Source organism: Equus przewalskii, chromosome 11 (assembly GCF_037783145.1).
Source record: "Equus przewalskii isolate Varuska chromosome 11, EquPr2, whole genome shotgun sequence".
Lineage (NCBI taxonomy): Eukaryota > Metazoa > Chordata > Mammalia > Perissodactyla > Equidae > Equus > Equus przewalskii.
In genome coordinates, this window is record NC_091841.1 from 19,974,658 (window position 1) to 19,998,571 (window position 23,914).

At 39.7% G+C, this 23,914-nt stretch overlaps 2 protein-coding genes across 2 annotated transcripts; both read right to left on the reverse strand.

Annotated features, from left to right (window-relative positions):
- Nucleotides 1-5,066: 5,066 nt before the first annotated feature.
- Nucleotides 5,067-6,011, reverse strand: LOC103567027 (olfactory receptor 9Q2-like). The gene has a single exon (XM_008543621.2). The coding sequence runs from the start codon at nucleotides 6,009-6,011 to the stop codon at nucleotides 5,067-5,069; it is 945 nt and encodes a 314-aa protein (XP_008541843.2).
- A 10,100-nt stretch (nucleotides 6,012-16,111) lies between these two features.
- Nucleotides 16,112-17,047, reverse strand: LOC103567023 (olfactory receptor 9Q1-like). Its single transcript, XM_008543617.1, has one exon. The coding sequence runs from the start codon at nucleotides 17,045-17,047 to the stop codon at nucleotides 16,112-16,114; it is 936 nt and encodes a 311-aa protein (XP_008541839.1).
- Between the last annotated feature and the right edge of the window lie 6,867 nt (nucleotides 17,048-23,914).

The following is a 23,914-nucleotide window of genomic DNA, read 5'->3' on the forward strand; positions in this document are numbered from 1 at the left end:
AGAAGCCCACAATACCTGAAAAAGAATGAAGAAAGGGTTTACAAAGCCTTGAACAAGGAGATAAATAGGTTGACAAAATCAGAAAATTGCAGCTCTCTATCAGAACAGACTAGCAAAAACACTTAATTATAACTTTAAAGATAAAGGAAAGGAAAACATCAAAAATAAATATAATCACTTCATTTTAACCACAAATTCACAACACAAAATGAAATAGGTTATGAAAACAACAACTTAGAAGGGTAAGAGGAAAGGTATGAAACCTGCTTAGAAAAGGGAATAAGAGATTATCAGAGAATGGACTATCTCATCTACGAGATCTTTTATACAAACCTCATGGTAACCACTAAAGAAAAAAAATCAGAACAGACACACAAATGATAAATACAGAGAAAACTGAGAAAACTGTCCTAGAGAGCCACCAAACTGAATTGGCAGTCTGAGATATGCAGGACGAGAAACAAGGGAAATACGGAACAACCAGAAAACAAGTGATAAAGTGGCAGCATTAAGCCCTGATATATCAATAATCACTCTAAATGCAAATGGATTGAATTCTCTAATCAAACGACACAGAGTGGCTGGATGAATTAAGAAACAAGACCCCAAAATATGCTGCCTCCAGGAAATGCATCTCTGCTCTAAAGACAAACACAGGCTTAGAGTGAAGGCGTGGAAGATGATACTCCAAGCTAATGGCAAATGAAAGAAATCAAGGGTTGCCATACTTACATCAGACAAAGTAGACCTCAAGATAAAAGAGACAAAGAGAGACAAAGGGGTGCAGTATATAATGATAAAAGGAACGCTCCACTGAAAGGACATAACACTTATATATGCACCTAACACAGGAGCATGAAAGTACACAAAGCAACAATTAATTGATCTAAAAGGAGACATTAACAACAATACAATAATACTAGGGGACCTTAACACCCACTTTCATCAATGGATTGATCAACAAGACAGAAAGTCATCAAAGAAATGGTGACTAAATGAAAAACTAGTCCAGATGGGCTTAGTCTATATAGAATACTCCATCCAAAATCTCCAGAATACACATTCTTCTCAAGTGCACATGGAACGTTCTCAAAGATAGACCATGTGTTGGGAAAGAAGTCAAGCCTTAATAAGTTTAAGAAGACTGAAATAATATCAAGCATCACTTCTCACCATAATGCTATGAAACTAGAAATCAACTACAAAAAAAAGCTGGGAAAGTCACAAATATGTGGAGACTAAACAACATGCTACTGAACAACAAATGGATCACTGAAGAAATTAAAGCAGAAATCAAAGAGTAACGGAAGACAAGAGAAAATGAAAATACACTATACCAACTCATACAGGATGCAGTAAAAGTGGCCCTAAGAAGGAAATTCATAGTGATACAGGCTCACCTTAACAAACAAGAAAAATCTCAAATAAGCAATCTTAAACTACAGCTAAGAGAACTAGAAAAAGAAGAACAAAGAAAGCCCAAAGTCAGCAGAAGAAGGGAGATAAAAATTGAGCAGAAATAAATGAAATTGAAACACAAAAAAACAGTAGAAAGAAGCAACGAAACTAAGAGCTGGTTCTTGGAGAAGATAAACAAAATTGACAAACCTTTAGTCAGACTCACTAAGAAAAAGAGAGAAGGCTCAAATAAATGAAATTAGAAAAGAGGAGAAATTGCAACAGACACCACAGAAATACAAAGGATTATAAGAAGTACAAATAAAAACTATATGCCAACAAATGGGACAATCTAGGAGAAACAGATAAATTATTAGACTTATACAACCTCCCAAAACTGACCCAAGAAGAAATAGAGACTCTGAATAGACCAATCACAAGCAAAGAGATTGAACAGTAGTCAAACATGTCTCAAAAATTAAAAGTCAAGGACTGTTTTTAAAAAGTCTTAGCAAATCAGGAGGGACTTCAGACACATCCTTTGAGTGGTATCTTATGAGATGATAAATAATATAAAAATGACTGATTGGGGATGGCCTGATGGCACAGTGGTTAAGTGCACATGTTCCGCTTTGGCGGCCCAGGTTCGATGGTTCAGACCCCAGTTGCGGACATGGCACCACTTGGCAAGCCATGCTGTGGTAGGCATCCCACATATAAAGTAGAGGAACATGGGCACGGATGTTAGCTCAGGGCCAGTATTCTTCAGCAAAAGTGGGAGGATTGGCAGCAGTTAGCTCAGGGCTAATCTTCCTCAAAAAAAATTTTTTTTAAATAACTGATAGATGATAGCACAAAATAATACAATATATGTTTTAATGCTATTAGATGGTAAGAAATAACAATGATCAGCATTTGGAAAGGAATTTTGCATTCTTAGGTGATCACTGAAAATTGAAAAGAAGACATGAAGACAAGATTTATGACTACTTGGAACACTATACTGATGAACTACGTACTGGAGGAAGGTTTGACTCAAGAGTGCTCTGGAAGATCTTCAGAAGGCAATAGTTCATCTTAACCTATCTTGCTGTTTCTGTGGGAACTGGGAATTCTCCTGGATCCTCCTCATTGACCTACAAGAGGGCAAAGGTGAGTTTCATGAACTTCATATTTATGTCAGGCCAGAAGATGCACCCACTCAAGCACAGACATATCCAACATTGAGACCAAGAAGGCAGCCAAAATCCAGACACTTCTGAAGCAAATTGCACCTGAGAATGGGCCTGGGAGAAATAGGGAAAAATGCAGAAGAGTGTATATTATTTAAGAGTACACACTTTAAATCTTGCCTTGTCTACCACTTTGTTGCTGTATAACTTGGGCAAGTTACATAACCTCCCTGGGTCTTATTTCTTACTTTTGATAAATGAGGTCAATAATAATTACTTTCAACTTAAGTTGTCAGGAGGACTAAAATAAATGATTCATGTAAAGGTTTTAGCATAGGGCCTGATGTTAGTTTAAGTGTACATTTAAGTTTACATTAATTTGAGTTAAGTTTAAAAATTATTAGTGAACTCTCCATTACTGGAGGTGTCTGGATCAAGGCTGATCTCAGCCCAGGAGAGGCTATTCCAGACAGTTCTGAAATGAAGAGATTTACTGATCAGCTATGGGTCCCTCTGGCCATTGATGCTCACTGGGCCATGGAGCCTGTGACAACCACCATAATAGCACTAATTAATGTTCAGAGAACTTCACCTAGCATCTTCCATTTCCCATGTGCACCAAATTATCATGAGAATGAATGAGATACATATAAAATCTGGCCAAGAGTAAATGCTCTATAAGTTTTATTTCACAGTTGAGAAAGCAAGCTGATAGGCCAACAAACCTGAAGCCATGCAGCTAAGAAGTGACAGACTGGACACTTTGGTACCAAATTCTCAGCTCTTTCTACACAACAAATGCCTCTATCACCTACTACAGAAGTTGATCTGTCAGGGGAACATTTTCATGGTAGTTAATATTTGAAAAATGGCCCCAAAGATGCACTCTGTGGAGTTGCTTCACCCTGTTCTGTAGTTTTTAAGTGATTTGTACAAACACAAACAAAGGCTGATGTGTGAACCCAAATCTCTTGGCCATAAGTGATGTTTTATCCCTATATCTTTTCCTAAACAAGCCCACTCGACTCTTTTCTAAAATTTTTGTCATATGTCCTTAAAATGAAAATTCCTAGAGTTCAGATGCTGCCGTTGATTTAATCTACACACCTCATTTTCTCACACACAACTATATGAACACACACACTGACACTAACTCTCACATTACACAATACTAGTGCATCAGGTGCATAAAATAATTATTGTTGACTATCTCCTACCTTTACAGATTGCACTTTTATCTTTTCTTCACCAGGTAAAAGGAAAAATAAAAGTGCAACAACAATAAATTCCAGACTGAGTGATTATATGTAGTGGGCAGCAGGAGACTGACTGTGTGTATGGCAATTATGAGCTCAGGCTCAAGTAGGGTAGAAGCCTGACTCTGCCACTTGCATGCTGATCTTGGGAAAATTACTCAACCTCTCTAAGTCTCAGGTGCCTCATCTACCTGTAAAGCAGGGATAATAAGAGAACATGCCTCATAGGGCTGTGAGAATTAAATCAGATAATTCCTGTAGTGAACATCCCAATTCCTAGAAGGTGATAAGTTCATAATAAATGTTTCTATCTATTATAATTATCATTAATTTAAAAAATACGGAAACAATACAGGGCTGGCCCCGTGGCGGAGTGGTTAAGTTCGCGCGCTCCGCTGCAGGCGGCCCAGTGTTTCGTCGGTTCGAATCCTGGGCGTGGACATGGCACTGCTCGTCAGACCACGCTGAGGCAGCGTCCCACATGCCACGACTAGAGGAACCCACAACGAAGAATACACAACTGTGTACCGGGGGGCTTTGGGGAGAAAAAGGAAAAAATAAAATCTTAAAAAAAAATACAGAAACAATAAAAAGGGAAACAATGAAAGAATAAATAATGATGGGATTTAGAAAATCCATTTGGATCAAAACATTAGTTGCATTTGTAGACAGCTTTTTGATTTTATAAGTATTTTTGTATCACTCATCAAGTATTTGTTATGCTGGACAATGCACTACCTTCAACAGATACTAGTGAACAAGACAGACATGGTCTCTGCCCATTCACGCATTGGATTCTCAAAAATATAGTCCTATAGGGTAGGTAACTTACTTGGCAGATAGGAAAACTGAGGACTGGGGAAGTTGGAACTTAAAGGTAGACACTGGAACTTGAGATTAATTCATTCATTCAACAAATGTTTATCGAGTGCTTCTTATATGCCAGGTGCTTTGGTAGGCATTGGGCAAACAGAAAGGAATCTCACAGATAAAAATGCTTACTCTCATGTAGTTTACTTTTTTGGTGAGAATTAGAGAATATCAAATACGTAAAACATAGTACATCAGAGAGTGACAAATATTACATAGAATAATAAATCAGAAAGTGGAGCTAGAGAGTTCGGGTGCAATTTTAAGTAGGGTTGTCTCCCTACTTATCTCTGCAAGTAGGTGATATTTGAGGAAAGACAGAAAGGATGGGGAAATTAAGGAATGACAGACATATTTGACAAGAGTCCTTCTACGGCCATCCAGAAGTTTTTGACCTGCTCAGGGCTTTCCTAACAGCCTCTTTTACCTCCTTATTCCTCAGACTATATATGAGGGGATTGAGCATTGGCGTCACCACTGTATACAGCACCGACACTACTCGGTCTTCCTCTGAGGACTGGCCTGAGTTATCTCGCAGATACATGAAGATAAGGGTCCCAAAAAAGAGAGCCACAGCAGTGAGGTGGGAGGCACAGGTCGAGAAGGTCTTGGCCCAGCCTCCAGCAGCGCGGATCTGCATGACAGACACAATGATAAACAGGTAGGACACCAAGATCACCAGTATACAAGCAGGCATGACAAAAATGGCAAACACAATAATCACCACCTCCTGAGTGTAGCTGTCCCCACAGCTGAGTTTTAACAGAGGAGGAAGGTCACAGAAAATAAAGTTGATCTCATTGTTTCCACAAAAGGAGAGACTGAAAGCTGTAACCGTTCGAATAAAGGCACTGGAAAAACCGGCAATGTAAGCTACAGCCACTAAGCCCAAGCGGGCCCTCTCAGTCATGATGGTGACATAAAGCAGGGGTCGGCACACGGCCACATAGCGGTCATAGGCCATGATTGCCAAGAGGTAGCAGTCAAGGGAAGCACAGAATGTGAAGAGGAAAAACTGAATTGCGCAGCGAGCTTGGGAGATGGCTGTGCCATGTTCCAGCAGCACAGCCAGCATCTGAGGGACGATGACGGAGGAGTAGCAGATGTCCATGAAGGAAAGGTGACTGAGGAAGAAGTACATTGGGGTGTGGAGCCGGTGATCTTTGTGGATCAGGATGATCATTGCCAAGTTCCCCAGCAGAGTGAGTAGACAGAAACTCAGAAATACCAAGAAGAGAGGAAGACCCCACTCAGGATGTTCAGTGAATGCAATCAGGAAGAACTCTGTCACCACAGTGTAGTTCCTCCCAGCCATCCATTCAGTGGTTTACCTGCGAGGGCTAAGACAAAAAAGCCAGGTGAGGGGATCCCTGAAGAGAAGTTCAAGTCACTTCAAGTAAAAATCTTTAAATTGAGCATCTGAAATGTAGACACTTGACTTCAACAAATTTTTCAGGCTAATGTGGAAATGGATAAAAATAGAGCTCACCAAAAAGAAGATTAAAAGTGATGAATGCTTCTATTATACTGAGTGGAGAGCAAATGATTCTCTGACTCACAAGTCAGCTCTTGTATTTGCAACTCTGTCTCCAATTAGCTGTTTGATCTTATGCAAGACACTTAACCTCTCTGAACATCAATTTCCTCTTCTGCCAAAAGGGGATCATAATATGTGCCCTACTGATGAGATAAGGTTAATGCATAGATTAAAACAGATGCACAAGTGCATTGGAAAGCTAAAAGCACTCCACATATAGATGGCGGCTATTTAAAATTTTAAACAAACACTTTAAGAAAGGAAAATTTATATTCTATGAACAAAACAGCATGAACCAAAAAAATTCATTAGCAATCAGCAATGGGCTCTGCTTATTGGGATATTTCTGTTCTCAGTCTAACAACACGCATGTTGAACAGACAGCTGTAATCCTAATTAGAGTTGGTTGGCTTATTTGGAGTTTTTAGTAAGTACTAGCATTGACCTTGGAATGAAAAGAGCAAGCATAAGCTTCTTTTAGTGCCAAACAAAGCTCCTTAAGTCTTGTTTGGTTATTCTCACAGTCCCTAATAAAAGTCGTAGATTTATAATAAACTGTATCCACCCTTGAAAGCAGAAATATTTCTGCGGCTGGGTATTGTGAAGCACTGTTGGAGGAATCTAGATTAATGTACTCGGGGTCCTTAATACAGTAATAGAACAGGGCTGTTAAGGAGGGCTTTGATTGTATTTGATTACCCAGTGCACCAGCACCCAGGCCAACACTGAGGTGAACCGTTAGGGATGACAACAAAGAAAAGAAATTAGGTTTGGTAGCCATGAGCTGAGCATGAACCATCCTCACTTGAATTCTACTTCACTATTGCCTTCTTCCTTTGTTTATTGTTTCCTCTGCCAGTGACCTTCCCATCCAGAGGAACCCTGGGTTCCAGTTCACCCACACTAGATGTGTGACCCTGGGCAAGTCACTTTTCCTCTGTGGATTTCAGTTACCTTGTCTTTGTTCCCTTTCAATAAACAACAATACAGCATGAGTCCATAATCATAGCAACCTGGTTGCTATGGGGTCACTTCCAGAATCTCTCTGTCTTATTCTCACTTCACAGAGTCTCTATCTTTCTTCTCACCCTTGACAAAACAATACATCCCTGACACTAGAGTTCCCTAAGAATTTTTTCAGTCCAATATATCAGGGCTGGGGGACCAGCCTTTCTTCCTCATCCAGTACTAGACCTTGCTGGTGGTGCTCTCTATATTCACTGCCCCAGTATCGTGCCATAACTGGCTCCTGAGGTGAGTCTCCAGGGACAGGCAATTTATCTTCCTGAGACTTCCTAACAAGGCATCTAACATGCTTGAAGATTTCTCTTTAATTTCAAATTCCCAAAGCCCTATCCCACATCCTGCCATCACTTAATTGGGCCTTATTGGGCTGATTCCTAGTCTTGCCTCATGCCTGCCTTGTACCAAAGGGAATGTATTTCTTTGCAGGTTTCCTATATGTCAGTTGGGAACTTTGTCAACGATTTTGAACAATGCCATGCTAAGTGGCTATATCCTGATCACACAAATGAGGCTGTTTTGTCAGCACAAGCTTTTGCTCCCCATTGCCAAGACACACTGTAGTTGGTGACTCTGAAATTTCACCATTTGAAAAGCAGAATGGTGCAAGTGGGGAATCATGAGATGAAACGTTGGAGAGGCAGGTGTGGGCAAGTCGTAAACAGACTTCTACCAGTCAAACTGAGCAAATCCTTAATGGTGCCCAGCTTCTCCTCCAGAGCACTGGTCCTCAAACTTCAGTGTGCATAATAATTACCCAGGGAATTTGTTTAAAATGTGAGTACTGCAGTCCCACCCCCACAAATTGTGATGCAGTGCCTCTGCCATGGGATGCAGGCATCTACACTGTTAACAGGCATCCCAAGTGGTTCTGATACAGCTAATCCTCAAAAATCATATCTAGAAACAGTCCTTGGGAAGTGTTCTTAGGAGCCCTAGTCCTGCTTGACCCTCTGTGCACTGTGCTGTAAACTAAGGTAAAATAATAAAGGTGTGTTCTTGAAGAGCATGATTTCTCCAAACTCCCATCAGTGCCTTCCTTCCTCACAGGAGACCTAAGATAGGTGGAATGGGTATGATGTTTCCCTGTCTTATAAATTAAGAAAACTAGATACAGAGAGGGCTATGCAGCTACTTGGTGGCAAAACAAGGACTTTGAACCGGATCAGTGCTCCTTTGACTAAGCCTATTCAGAAGATGGCACAAGACGAGACAAGACAAGAGGACTCCAGGGCAGTGGTTCTCAACTTTGCTTTGTTAGAATCACCTGGGGACCTTTTAAAATCCTGAGGCCCAGAGTGTACCCCTTAATAATTAAACCAAAATGTCTGAGTGTATGAGCCAGGCATCAGTATTTCTTTTAAATCCCTAGGTAATTACAAAGTGCAGCAACATTTGAGAACCATGGCCAAAGGACTTGTACCTTGCAAAACCTTACATTTCCCCAGGTGTCTTTGGTAGACGCCAAGGGAGGAAAACAGGTTTACTGTTCTCATAAGTTTGGAGATCACTGCATACTATATACTATATCCTCCACATGGAAAATCATACTGCATGTCAGCATATTAAAGAATCTATAAGGTCCTATAGTTAAGAAACCTTGTCAACTTTGTTTAACCCACCATTTCCCAAAAATACTTCACCACAGAACCTCATTTTCATCAAATGCAGATTAGCATCCTACAGAACCAGATTTCCTATGGAAGGATTCTCCTTAGGCAGTGCAGCTATAAAAAAGCTCAGCAACTGACCAAATGCCAAACAGCAAAGCTGTAATCATTCCAAGAAAAGGCATCTCCTGATGACTCATCTCGAGATCTGACTCCTTTATCTGACTGGCTGCCCCCAGAGCAACGGCTCCTACTAGGAAAGGATTTGGGAAGGGACCAGGCAGAGAGTAACATCCTGCCAGATGGATCCCTCAGGAGCTGTGAAAGAGGAAAACATCTTACCCTTTAAGAAAGACTTTTCCTTCAGTTGTGAAGTGAGACCAATGGCTGAGCCTCTGCAGTTCTGCTTCATAAACAATAGTGACTCCACCCAACCCTCAGGTCAAATAAGCTGCTGAGGCCATCAGAACTCTACTTTCAGCCAGCTATGATAGCATTTACAACTGCTATCAGATAATTAAGATGATTCAGTCGCCATGAGTCTAGCCCCAGAAAAGAAGCAGAATGAACCTCATAAAGTATAGATCAAGATTTCATTTATTGTGAGTATTAGAATCTATAAAACTAAGGTAAAAGAAGCCTAGAGATTCAGTCCTGAGACCTACAGATCTGATCAACTTTGGTTTCCTGATTTAGAGATTCAAGGCGTGGTGGTAGCTGAGCCAAAACATTAAAGGGAAATCCAAGAGGATGATAATAGCAAAGACTACTTACACTGCTTACTATATGCCATTTCACTCTTCTGTGAAGATAGCTGATAGATAGATAGATAGATAGGGGTATTGGCTCATTTAATTCATGCAACAATCCTATGAGTTATGTACAATTATTATCCTCGTTTTAAGGAGATGAGATAATTTAGGCACAGAAAGTTGAAGTGGATCACCAATAGTCCCACAGTAAGCGTCAGAGGTAGGGTTTGATCCTAAGATTCTGGCTCCAGAATGCACACTCTTAACTCCTATGGTATACTGCAAAACCTCAGGAGGATGTCTCTGAACACCATGTTTGGAAATAGTTGGGGAGTTCTTTCTTCGACATTTCTGTCTTCTTTCTAGCCTTTTAGAAAGAAGGATGCTGAGCTTAGAGATGGAATCTAAGTTACAGAGTGAGCAGATTGTGGTAGAAAATTTGGAGGATACTTGGCTAGGCCCTTCCTCCTTCTAAGTATTACTCACAGCTGTGGAGAAAGGATGGACTTAGCATCCACCTGGCCCCATATGGCCTCACTTTTCTAAGCACAGATGATTGGAAGAGGAGAAAACTCAAACTGAATTTATTGCCAGGGTTAACACTCCTTCTTCCAAAAAACTCTTTTCTTGAACTACTTTGAGTGGATATTCTTTCCTTGTAGCCAAGGAGTCATGACTGACAGCTTAAAGGAGGCACCAGAAAGACTGCAGATTTTGGTGTAAGGAGGGTATATCCTCAGCTGTCACCCGGGAATCCATCTCCACTATCTTCCCCCATCAATACTTGGGTGGATCTCGTGCCAATTCAAGACTGAGCACCATATAGTGCTCATAAATTTACTTTTGAAGAACTTATCCTGCTGTCATAGTTCATCATTGGTGAACTTCCCTTGCTTTACATATTCTGGAACTGCAGAATTTTTATGGGCTCCTATAAGATGTTAGAACCAAGGGAATATTAGAACCCAATGACTCAGGCTTTCCAATTCACAGGTGAACAGGCTGAGGTATCCAAATAGGACGACTGGCAGTGGTTGGATCAGTTCATTTGATTCCCAATCCGTGACTTTTTAAGGTGAAACTGGTTAACTGGCACTTTCCCCAGTGGTCCCTTATTTCTCTCAAATACAGAAGAGGGCTCAAATAAAAGATGACTGGATAATCAAGCAAATTCATCTTGATTCAGTTCTAGATCTTAAAAATGCATATCTGCCCTTTCCATCCCCCAAATACTCACAAGAGTATGCAGACCTGAGACAGGTTTCCCCTATTGCTTTTTTCATAAGTTTTCTCAGAGCTTCTATGTCTGAACTTCCCAGATTATGTAGCCAGGAGGAACTTAGGAATCAGTCCAACTCCTCACAAATGTGAAGAATGAGATCCCAAAAGGAGAATGACTTACAGTCCCTTTGTTTCTTCTTAGTTGCAAGTGACAAAAGCCCAACATATAACATGGCTTGAACACACAGGTGAATTCACGAAAGATTCTCAAAACCGTAAGGAGGACAGGCAAGGGTGCAGCTAGACCTCAGGGTCAATTGGGACTAGTAACTGCCGTGACATCTGGAATTTCTATAACGTCCCTAACTGTCTCTGAATATGAGCTCCATTTTCTTCCTAGACCTACTTCTTCCATAAAATAGAAAAAATGGCCATTGAGTGTGTCTAGATTTCACCAGTCCCAGCTTTTCCACCACAAAGGAGATGAAAATCACTCTTTCTGATGCCAAGTTTAAAAAAGATCCTATGGAAGGCTTCAGATGTCATATGGCCAAGGGACAGGGTACCAGGATTGGCCCAGCATTGATCAGGTGCCTACCTCAGGGTCAATCACTGAAGACTAGAAAGATTGGATCTACAGGGAGATGGAAGTACTTGTATGAACCAAGAGTAAATAAAGAAGTATTTTCCAGAAGAGAGGGGATGCTGTTCTGGAAACACAAAAGAATGAATTTTCACTAAGTGCTAAGGTAAGGAGAATCAGAGAAATTCCCACCTGTGCTTTAGAGAATCCCACAGAGGTGGTGGCTCAGCAGTGACTCAGGGAGGCAATAGGTGGCAGGGTTGGCAGCATATCTGTCACTTGTGCTTAAACCATTCATGTTTACATCCTGTCTGCAAATCTAGTGGCTATGAACAAAGCATTGGTAAAACGATTGCTGTTTGGTGATTTTGTTAAGCTTTATGCCTTATTTTCTAAGGCCAATGTGAAGTGTGGAAAGTTTATCTCTGGCCACTGCACCTTCCTTGGCCTTGGCACCCATTCCCATACTTCTCAGTTACCTCCTTCTCAGGTGCTCACTCCCGATCCTAAGCCATTCTTGAAGAAAGCCTTGCACAGTCTCCTTCTGAAGAAAGTGGCTAGCAATGCATAACAGAGATTCTCTCCTCAAATAATTTACACTTTAACAGAGTTAAAGCCTGGATATATAGAATGTCAGACCACAAGGGGACTCAGAATTGTTTTATTCTAACCTCTCCCCAATTTTGCAGATGGAGAAGTTGAGATATAGAATGGGGAACTCCCTTTTGGAAGGACATTCAGCTGATTAGTGGCAGTCACCAGTCAGCATTCTTTCAGTCATATCCTACAGGCTCCAGAAAAGAAATTCAAGCAGGCTAATTTCAAGCAAAGGAATTGGAAGCAAAGAAAGGAGATTTAAGAGGGAATCAGACACCTTTTGGCACCTTGAAAATCATGCCATATTCCTCATGTTTGCTACAACCAATGTGAGGTGATATCTACCAACTTGCACTGCCCCTGGAAGGGCTGTGGCTTTTCTTCTCGCACCTCCTGTACCAAGCAATGTGGTGCCCAGGAACCATCTTTTAGGTCTGGGGCCAAAGAGAGTGAGAGAGTCTCCTTAAGCCACCAAAGAGACTATGATACTAAGTCCCTTCAGGGGACCAAGACTGGAGGACTTACCTGATGTAGTGGAATCTTCTTGGAGGAAACCTTGTGTTGGCAGAAACTTGAGAAGGGTGATGGGAGGAGTCCAGCTGAGTCCGAGGCTTGAGACCAGGCACAGTGTGGGTACAGTATCATACTCACCATCCTCCTACTGAGCTGGATATCCAAGGTTCTCTTTCGAGAAGACCTTTCTATTCTCCCCTAAGGTAATATAGCCACATTCAAAACCTCCTGGTAGATGGTGTTTTCCGGTCTTGATAGCCTAGTATTCCCTAAGTATGTAAATCTGAAAGCAGAATTTTGAATGATTTATCTTCAGTTGTACATTTTCTATTAAAACAGAACTTGTAGAATTAACAAAGCTCGACAAAAACAATCATAGTTTGCTTTATTTGAAGGACTTTAACACAAGATATAGCAAGATGTAAGGAGATACTAATACCTGTTTACAACAAGGTAACCTCGCTATTATCAATTCTTCTTTAAAATTGCCTCATTTAATCCTGTCTTTGCTTCCATACTTGAGTGGAAAGCATTTTTTTAAACTTTCCCTAAGCTGTCTTTATAAAGTAAAAAGTAAATGAAGTCCCACTGGAGCTTAGTAACCACTAGTTCCTACAGACCTTTCAGTTAGCCCTTTATTCTAAAATGATAATAAAGAGAACAATCCAACAAGAAAATATAACACTTGTAAATATCTATGAACCCAACATAGGAGCACCTAAATATAGAGAGCAATTATTAACATATATAAAAGGAGAAATAGACAGTAACACAATAATAGTAGGGGAATTTAACACTCCACTTACACCAATGGATAGATCATCCAAACAGAAGATCAATAAAGAAACACTGGCCTTAAAGGACGCATTAGACCAGATGAACTTAGTAGATATATACAGAACATTCCATCCAAAAGCCACAGAATACACATTCTTTTCAAAGTCACATGGAACATTCTCCAGGATTGATCACATATTAGGCCACAAAACAAGTCTCAATAAACTTAAAAAGATCAAGATGATACCATGCATCTTTTCTGACCACAAAGGTATGAAGCTAGAAATCAACTACAGGAAGAAAACCAGGAAAGCCACAAAAATGTGGAGAGTAAACAAAATGCTACTGAACAACGATTGAGTCAATGAAAAAATCAAAGGAGAAATCAAAAAATTCCTGGGGACAAATGAAAATGAAAATACAACATGCCAAAGTCTGTGGGATACAGGAAAAACGATTCTAGAGGGAAGTTTATAGCAATTCAGGCCTACCTCAACGAACAAGAAAAATCTCAAATAGATAATCTAAAAGCACATCTAAAGGTACTGGAAAAACAACAGCAAGAAAAGCTCAAAATCAGCAGAAGGAAGGAAATAATAAAAATCAGAGCAGAAATAAATGAAATAGAGACTAACTAACAATAGAAAAAATTAATGAAACCAAGAGCTGGTTCTTTGAAAAGATAAACAAAATTGACAAACCCTTAGCTAGACTCACCAAGAGAAAAAGAGAAGGCTCAAATAAATAAAATCAGAAATGAAAGAAGAGAGATTACAATGGACACCTCAGAAATACAAAAGATAAGAAGAGAATACTATGAAAAGCTATGCGCCAACAAATTGGATAATCTAGAAGAAATAGATAAATTCTTAGAAACATACAACTTTCCAAAACTGGACCAAGAAGAAGTAGAGAATTTGAATAGAACAGTCACCAGTAAGGAGATCAAAACAGCAATCAAAAACTCCTCAAAAAATAAAAGTCCAGGACCAGATGGCTTCCCTGGTGAATTCTACCAAACATTCAAAGAAGACTTAATACCTATACTTCTCAAACTCTTCCAAAAATGTGAATAGGAGGGGAGGCTTTTCCTTCTATGAAGCCAAGATTATCCTGATACCAAAATCAGACAAGGACAACAGAAAAAAAGAAAGTTACAGGCCAATATTGCTGATGAACATTGATGCTAAAATCCTCAACAAAACACTAGCAAATCAAATACAATGATACATTAAAAAGATTATACATCATGATCAAGCGGGTTTCATTCCAGGGATTCAGGGATGGTTCAACATCTGCAAATCTATCAACGTGATACACCACATTAACAAAATGAAGAATAAAAATCACATGGTCATCTCAATAGATGCAGAGAAAGCATTTGACATGATACAGCATCCATTTATGATAAAAACTCAACATAAAATGGGTATAGAAGGAAAATACCTCAACACAATAAAGGCCATATATGACAAACCCACAGCAAATATCATTCCCAATGGAGAAAAGCTAAAACTATTCCTCTAAGAACAAAAACCAGGAAAGGATGCCCACTCTCACCACTCTTATTTAACATAGTATTGGAAGTCCTAGCCAGAGCAATCAGGCAAGAAAAAGAAATAAAATGGATCCACATCGGAAAAGAAGAAGTGAAACTGTCACTCTTTGCAGACTACATGATTTTAACTTTAGAAAACCCTAAAGAATCCACTAAAAAACTTTTAGAAACAATAAAGGAATGCAGTCAAGTCGTGGGATGCAAAATCAACGTAAAAAAATAGGTTGCATTTCTATACACTAACAAGGAAGTAGCAGAAAGAAAAATTAAGAATATAATCCCATTTATAATTGCAACAAAAAGAATAAAGTACCTAGGAATAAACATAACCAAAGAGGTAAAAGATCTGTACACTGAAAACCATAAAACATTGTTGAAAGAAATCGAAGAAGACACAAAGAAATGGAAAGATATTCCATGCTCTTGGAATTAACGTAGTTAAAATGTCCATACTTCCTAAAGCAATCTATAAATTCAACACAATCCCTATCAAAGTTCCAACAACATTTTTCACAGAAATAAAACAAAAAATCCAAAAGCTATATGATGTTATAATCCAATGTTACTGCAATTGAAAAAAAAGTTATTATAAAGGATGTTGAGACAACTGATAAAATTTGAATATGTCATTTATCAGATAGTAGTAAAGAAAATGTAATCTAAATATCAATCCTAAATGATGATGTAATTCCTAAGTGTATAGGAGTGAAGCATACTAATAAGGATGTTTGCAACTCCCTTTGAAATGCATCAAAAAATAAGGTAGATTGACTGATGAATTGATGGATGGATAAATGAATATATAGATTATATATATATATGTGATAAATCAATTATAATAAAATATTAGCAATTGCAGAAACTAATTGTTCAGTATAGAGAGTTCACTATTAATTATTTTCAACATTTCTATAAGATGGAAATGTTTCATAGAAAATTTTGCCAAAAATGTAGTCTTGTTTTATAGTCACAGACCAGTGAGGTGTGCACATCTGGATTACACAGGCTTTAACTGCAGATCCTTTTGTCATTTGTCCTGGAAGTTACAGCTCTCACCCCAATCTCTTCTGAGGCTGTTTGCTCCTCTTCTTCCTTTCTCTCTCTGGAACTAAAAGTTTTGGTTATTTTTTATACCTCGTACCATGACACACATTTAAACATTGAGCATGCTGTAATTAATGAGTGCTCAGAGTTGTAACACTGCAGGAGAGATTATTCTCAGGATTTTCCAAGGTTGGAGATGGTTAGGACAACTTGGCTCTGTTGAGAATTTTCCTCAGGGCCTCCTTCACTTCCTTGTTCCTCAGGCTGTAGATGAGGGGGTTCAACATAGGGATCATTGTTGTGTAGAACACAGCCACCACCTGATCCTCCTGTGGGGACCGGCCAGAGTCATCTCTCAGATACATGAAGATGAGGGTGCCAAAGAAGAGTGACACAGTGGTAAGGTGGGAGGCACACGTAGAAAAGGTCTTGGCCCTGCCTCCAGGTGAGGAGATCTGCATAATGGCCAAGATGATAAACAGGTAGGACACCAAGATCACCACCATGCAGGCAGGAATCACAAAAATGGCAAACACAATAATTACCACTTCCTGGGTATAGCTGTCCCCACAGGTCAGCTTTAAAAGAGGAGGGAGGTCACAGAAAATGAAGTTGATCTCATTGGTTCCACAGAAAGAGAGAGTGAAAGCTGAGACTGTCCGCACCAAGGCACTGAAGAGACCAGCAATGTAAACTACAGCCATAAAACCCAAACGGGCCTTCTGCGTCATGATGGTGACATAAAGCAGAGGTTGGCACACAGCTACATAGCGGTCACAGGCCATGAGGGCCAGAAGGTAGCAGTCAATGGAGCCAAAGAAGGTAAAGAGGAAGAACTGAGCAACACAGCATGTGTAGGATAAAACTGTCCCATGCTCCAACAACACGGCCATCATCTGAGGCACAGTGACAGATGAGTAGCAGATGTCCATGAAAGAGAGGTGACTCAGAAGGAAGTACATTGGAGTATGAAGACAATGATCCACCCAGATCAGGATAATCATGCCCGTGTTCCCCAACAAGGTGATGAGATAGATAGAAAGAAATAGGAGGAAGAGAGGGAGTGCCCATTCAGGACAGTCAGCAAATGCAATAAGGAGGAATTCAGTCACTAAGGTGAAGTTCTTCTCTGCCATGGAGCCAGAGGTACCTGGGGATGAGAATTAAGTTAGGAAGCTATAAATAGGACTTAACTATATTTCTAGCTTACATTTATCGAACATGTACTGTGGAAAAAATATGCCAATTGCTGTGTGGGGCCTCAGAGATGACTGGTCTTAGCTCCTACCTTCAAGGGAGTTCTGTGACATAGAGTCATCTTAGTATGTCAGGAAAACTGATATGGGTAAACATTTTTGGAGTAGGACTGCATATTCTCCAGCCTTTATTGCTAACTAGCTGTGTGAGTTCCTGTAAGTCAGATAATCACTTTTACGCAAAATTTTTCTATAGCTGCAATAGGGGTTGTTACATGGGATCCTGCCTACCATGAGAATATCTATTTCAGGACTCTGTCCCTTTTTCTCCATGACAACATCTCCTCCCTTGTTTCAAACTCTCTTCTTCTCTTGCCTGGGTCAAAACAACAGTAGTGTGACCAACAGATGTCCCTGTCTTCAGACTTGCTTCTTGCCAATTCTTGCTCCTCATTCTGGCCAGAGTGATATTTCTAATAGTTTCATTGATCAACCTCACTCCCCAGTGAAAAATCCCACATTGCACCCTATCAAGGATAGGATATTATTTCGACTCCATGGCAGGTCAGAGAATGTCCTCCATGAGATCTCCCCTACTTCCTTCTTCATGTCCCTTTCTTACTTCTTCCTCCTTACACCCACAGGCACACACCATCCTCCCACACTGTCTCCAGCCACACTGAATCATTTTCAGCTTCCCTAATACCCTGTGTTCTCTCACATCTCTGTGCTGTCTGCAGGCCACTCCTGCTGCAGCACTTTATCTTTCCCATCCCCAGGGTCCTGCCAAATTCCTACTCTAACTTCAAACCTCAGTTAAGATAGTAATTTCTACAGGAAGTCTCTCTTGAGTCTCTCTTCCCTGGTCAGGGCATGTGCCCCTGGAGCTCAGCACACAGTAAGAGCTTAACATGTTTTTGAGGGATAAATAAAGTTATCAAATGAGATATGAAACACTTCACAAAGGCAAAGACACTGTACATATGTTCAAGTGACTATTTTTCTTTTTAAGAAAATGTTTAAAAACAAAAAATATCTGAAGACTGAGAACTCATTAAAATCTATCAACATTCAAGAAGGTCATAAGCCTCCTTGGGTTTACCTTTCCATTCTCAACCTAACAATGTGCTTACATACCAGAAAGCTGCTGAGTTAATTAGAGCCTCTTAGTTTACCAAAAATAGTTTTTGTGAGAACTGATATTGTGCTTAATAAGATAAACTATTCTAAGTGATTTATACATTACGTCATTAGGAACAAAACTGCACACAGAAGCACTATTTATCTCATAACAGGATTTCGTTAGCATCATGTGTCTGCTTTAACAGCCCAACAGGACTCAGGAAACCTCTAACTTTACATAGACAATCATGAATAACAGCACTGCACTCTATTCATGTCTGAAGGCTGATGGAGACTTTTGTGCTAACTGATAGAAAGTCCTTTGGCAGAGCTGCAGTGCAGCAGGATAAAGAAGATATTTGATCATCTTTAAAGTGTTAGACTTTGGCAGATACTACACTGTTGGTCTGTCATGTTGGGGAAAATGATACATAAAAGAAATAGGATCTGATGATCTGAATTGAGCTTGAACCAAGAAACCCAGTTTTCTGGATCAGTTTTTAGGATCAGTTTTCTCACCTGAATTCCACTGCGCCTTTACCTGGACAGTCCTCTTCTCTCTTTGTCCACTAATTTTCCTTTGTCTCTAAACAATCGTTTCTCTTCCACTGCTTGGAGAAACATGCTAAGAGCATAGAGGAGAGACCACTGTGCTGGGCAACAGGAGGTTTGAGTGGTTCTTCCATACCTGCTCAGTTATGACACTGAGCAAGTTAACTAACCTGTCCAGGCCTTAGTGTCCTTCCCACTCCCACCACACTCCCCTCACACACAAAAAATAGTGAATCAACATGGGGACAATAATGTCATAAATGCCTGAATATTGGTCTCTGTGCCTATCATCCTTAAGTCCCTTGTCAGTTCTGGTCTGTGAAGCATTTTCTTCTCTCTCTTCTCTTAATCTTTCTGTTTCTGTGGCTGGTAAATCTGGTTAAGATGCATTCTACACCCTGGTTTTTGTTCAATTGCAGGCTGGGATGGCAGAAGTTGGAGAAGAGCATCTTCCTGTAGGCTCCTGGCTCCAATGCAAATCCCCTTTGGAGAAGATACTGATAGTTGCTACAAAATCACTGAAGTCCCAAGTTGATGGCTAAAGTGTTCTCTAAGGAAAGGAAATTATGGCTCATGTGGATTCTTACCAAGGCACCTGGTCCCAGTCCCAGCTTTCAAAGCCCTATGAGACACCCACTGGGTGGAGTGTAAAACCCCTGAATCCCAGCTTTGCATGGTCCCTTGAGGAGCAGATGTTTCTGTCTGTAACTTCTGCAGTCAGAAAAATGTCAGAAATTGTGCCCACTGCTGCCCTCATCAATGTGGCCATGTCTTGGAAGAAGGGTGCTCTGTAAACTCAAGGCTTTGATCCACATTATCCAGGAGGACACAATGGGGACTCTACACAGGAACCTCAACAAGACATATCATATCTTATAAGTTTGCCCTCCCTAGGGGTCAGATGTTTCACTAATTTTCTCTTTTTTTCCCTTTAAAAATAAATGAAACCATAGGGAAGACAAAAGCCTGGGTTGTTCCCCAGAGGAGAAATTGTCAAGTTCTTCTTGCTGGCATAGTCTTTGCCAACTCTCTGAATCTTTGACCATGTAGTATTTCTTCAGCCCCAAATTCATATACATTTTGTTAAGTGCATTGAATTTCAAGTCTCAGTTCAGAAAAGGAAATAAGGAAGATGGGGAAGAACAGAATAATTATTCTTTTTGACAATTATGAGAACCAAGAAAAAATGAGAATACATAGTCCATTGATTCATCACTGTGCTAATAGTTCTAAATGAAGAGCAAGAGATACAAAAGGAAGCAAGTCCCTCTCAAAGAGAAAACACAATACCTGTATAAAAGGAATGTGCAACCTAATAGGTAAGATAATTATCCCTCCTAGCAAATAGCAAGTTCTAAACTCTTAAGTGAGATATAGGTAAGGTGCCATGAGGATTCAGTGTAGGGCAAGGTTACTTATCAGTGGGGTAGATCAGGGAGGGCTTCAAAGAGGAGATGGAATTTGAAAGTTTGGATACAGGTGGGAGGGGGAAGAATGACAGCAAAAGTCTTCATGAAGAGGAATCAGCGTGAGCAAATTCACAGGGACAGGCGAGCCCAGGGACTACTGCTGGGACAAAGAGTGTGACTTTGGCAACAGCGCAGGATGACTCCAGCCAAGTCCAGGATTAGGGTGAGGTGAGTGAGAAACTCAACTCAGGTGTAAAAGTTAAGGTGGCACCCAAAACATTAGTAAACAAAGTAAATAATAACGTAATGTTGTTAAAAAATCAAAAGCAATGCAAAATATCTATGATGAAGAAAACATCAAAATTTCCAACAAAGACAGCAATAGTATCACTGATTTTATTTTTGCCTCTGTCACTAATACAGCTCAGCATAGCACTGGAGATATGCTTGAAAAGGGAGGACAAGACCAAGGGACTTCCGCAGGGCATGCTTAACAAATGTCTAAGGACATTCCATTTCTTTCGTCTCAATTCTCTACTTAGGAAAAGAACTTATAGGTAAGCATCTTAATGACGTCTAATACTTGCAGAGTATCTTTAACCATGTCAAAGCACTCTTTGCCTCTCTTCACAAGAGCCCTGCAGGATTAAGAAATATAACAGGACTCTCTATTTGTACTGATAAGAAAACAGAGGTAAAGAGTGGTGACTAAGGTTGTAGAATCACTGGGTGAGTGGAATAGAAATTTTGTCTGTCCTCTACACACTGGTTGCTAATGCACTCTGCCTACACCACAGCCCCTACTATGCAAGAGGATATTTTTTTATGACCACAGACAGATACATGCATATGCATGCCAGAGCTCATTGGGTGAAGAAGTGAGTCTTCTAGGCTATGCTTTATTAACAGATAACTGAATTTCAAATATTTATTAATATTTCTCCCCATTAAACTATGGGATTTCTTTGTTGATATTCTGCCTGTCTTTCATTACTTTCACTGGAGGTAGGCTTCATGAAAAACTCCTTTCTGGAAGATTCTCTACCTCTGGGGGCCTGGTTCCATGGCTTGTGTGCTGTGAACACTTACAAATGATAATAAGAGCCCAGAGTGTTAGTACAACAGAGGAGGCTTTTGATGAAAATTTGGCAGAGCTGTGAAGATAATTAGTACAACTTGGCTTTATTAAGAGCTTTCTTCAGGGCCTCCTTTACTTTCTTGTTCTCCAGCCTATAAAATCAGAAATTTCAGCCTGGGGCTCACCACTGTGTAGAACAGGGTCACAGCATTTTTCCCCTTTCAGGAATTGCATAAATCATTGAAAGCATAGGTTAAAGCTTGAGTCACAAAGATCAACCCAACTGTGGTTATATACGAGGCAAAGGTAGAGCAGGTCTTGGCCTGGGGACCTGATTTGCAGATGTTTAGATGACCTTCTTGATGAATAGGTAGGTGAACAGGATCAAAGCTAGTCTGATCAGAATCATATCAAGAATAAATCATATATAGGAGCAGAAATCGTATGAAGAGAAATAATATATGGCAACAGCTGCTAGAGGATGATATCCACCTGGGTCTGTGCCAGCAGCAATAAGAGGTCACAGAAAATGAAGTCAATTGATGAGGGCCATGGAAAAAGAAGGAGAAGATGAAATGTGTAGATAGGATTACATTTGTCAAACCCTCTAAAACATGCGGTCACAAGCCTCTGCCAGACACTGTGGGACTCATGGTGGTGGCATAAAGCAGGGGTTAATAACGGCCACAAAATAATCATAGACAAATCTGAAAATCTAGTATTTCCAAAGATGAGACCTTAATTTCAATCAAGTAATATTTTTGGATTTTATGCACTAGCTTGCCACCCCCATCATCAATTCCCACCACCCAATATCCTGTGTTTCTTTTAGTCCTTGTTTTACCGCATGATTCAGGAAGTGGTGGTTACTTATCAGGCACTTTCCCTTCAGAAGTAGGCTTAATACATCCTGGACTAAGGGAATCAATTAAATTTCTAAAAATATTTTTAATGCATTCAAAAGTAATAGTCGACACTAAACACTAAAGCTTTTAATTGCAAGAGAGACTATGTTGAAAAATAAAAGATTTTCCTTGAAATTCCCCAAAATGAATCTTTTAGTTTAAAGAGCAATCTTGTAAGACAGGAAGCAGAGAGTTTATAGCATGAATCTAAAATGCACACTAGGATAAATAGTCATTTTGTTACTTAAAAGGAAAAAAATGTGTTATGTTATCAGCAGGCAGGAGAAGAAAAATCAGAAGGTATCCTGATTGGATTATAGATGTATATTTTATAGATGTTGTTAAGAAGAGGTCAGTGCCCCAAGATCCCCCAACCCCAGATGAGTCCCAGAGGAGGTCAGTAGGTGATATAAGCCCCATCTCATTTTTTAGAGGCCTCTGGAAGAGAGGTACATGTGCCTTACTCCATAGGGTAGTGGCAAGCCTTCTAGGAATTCTCTGCATTCAACATGTAAGCAGAGCTACATACCAGCAATGGTTGATGGAGGCAGAGGAACCAAGAGCAACTTCAGAAAATCCTGACACCTCAGTGTAAAAAATTGATGAGAGGGTTGAGAAACCAAAGGAACTTTATAGCCATACAAAAAGAATGCAGAGTATATGTTTTTTAAGAGAGAAGCCATAGATTGGCCATAGACAGCAGCAAATACAAGCATATGACAATAAGAAACAGAAAGAACCAGAACTACTTACCTCTGTACAGAGGATGGTGAGGACAGAGTGAACTAATTGTACTAAATGTCCTACTCCTGATGTAGGATGATGTATAAAACCCCTGGGAATTTGGATCAATCCAAGAGGAAAGAAGAGAATAAAGAAGAGAGAGACTTTTGAACTGATTGAGTTTAAATCCTGAATAGGCCATGTATAATCAGTGCCTGAGTTGCTGTGGATTGGAAAGGATTCAGTTTTCTTGCCTTCAGTGGAAACAAGATTGAGTTCAGTTAGAAGGCAATTTTAAGTTATATTTCTTGCACAGCTGTATTGAGACTGTAAATTGTAAAATGATTACATCTACAAGAGTATGAAGCAAAAATGCCAGCAGGGGAGACAAGAATTGTAAAAAAAAGTTAAGAGACATAAAAGATAAATATATATTTAATAAAAATTCAAGGAGGATATACAAAGAGGATGAGAAACTTAAAGTAATAATAGAAGGAAATTTCCTTGAGCTTAGAAAATAAATCTCAAGACTTCAGATCCAAAGAGCTCACCAGGATCCTGATGCCAATATTGAAAATAAGACATACTCCTAGACTCATGGGTAAAATGAATATACTACACATTTCTGGAAGAGAAAAAAACCAAATAACAACAACAAATGATCAGTAAGGAAACAAGAAATAGACTGCCAGCAAATTTCTATCTGCTGTAGTGAATACTGGAAGTCAAAAAAAAAAAAATGTCTATAAAGATCAGAGAAGATTTTGAATCTATAATTCAATTCCTAACCAAACTATCATTTAAACTTTAATTAATCATACAAGACACATTCTCTGACCACAGTGTAAGGTATGCAGAAATTAACAAAGGTCTAGCTAAAAGGAATATCAACCAATTTGACATATTGAAATGGCCTGTTCAGTTACACTCAAGATGAAGTGGAACCAATCCTGAAATTTCAAGATATTTGTAAATAACTGACACTGATAAGTGTGTATTAAAACCTGTGAATTGTAGC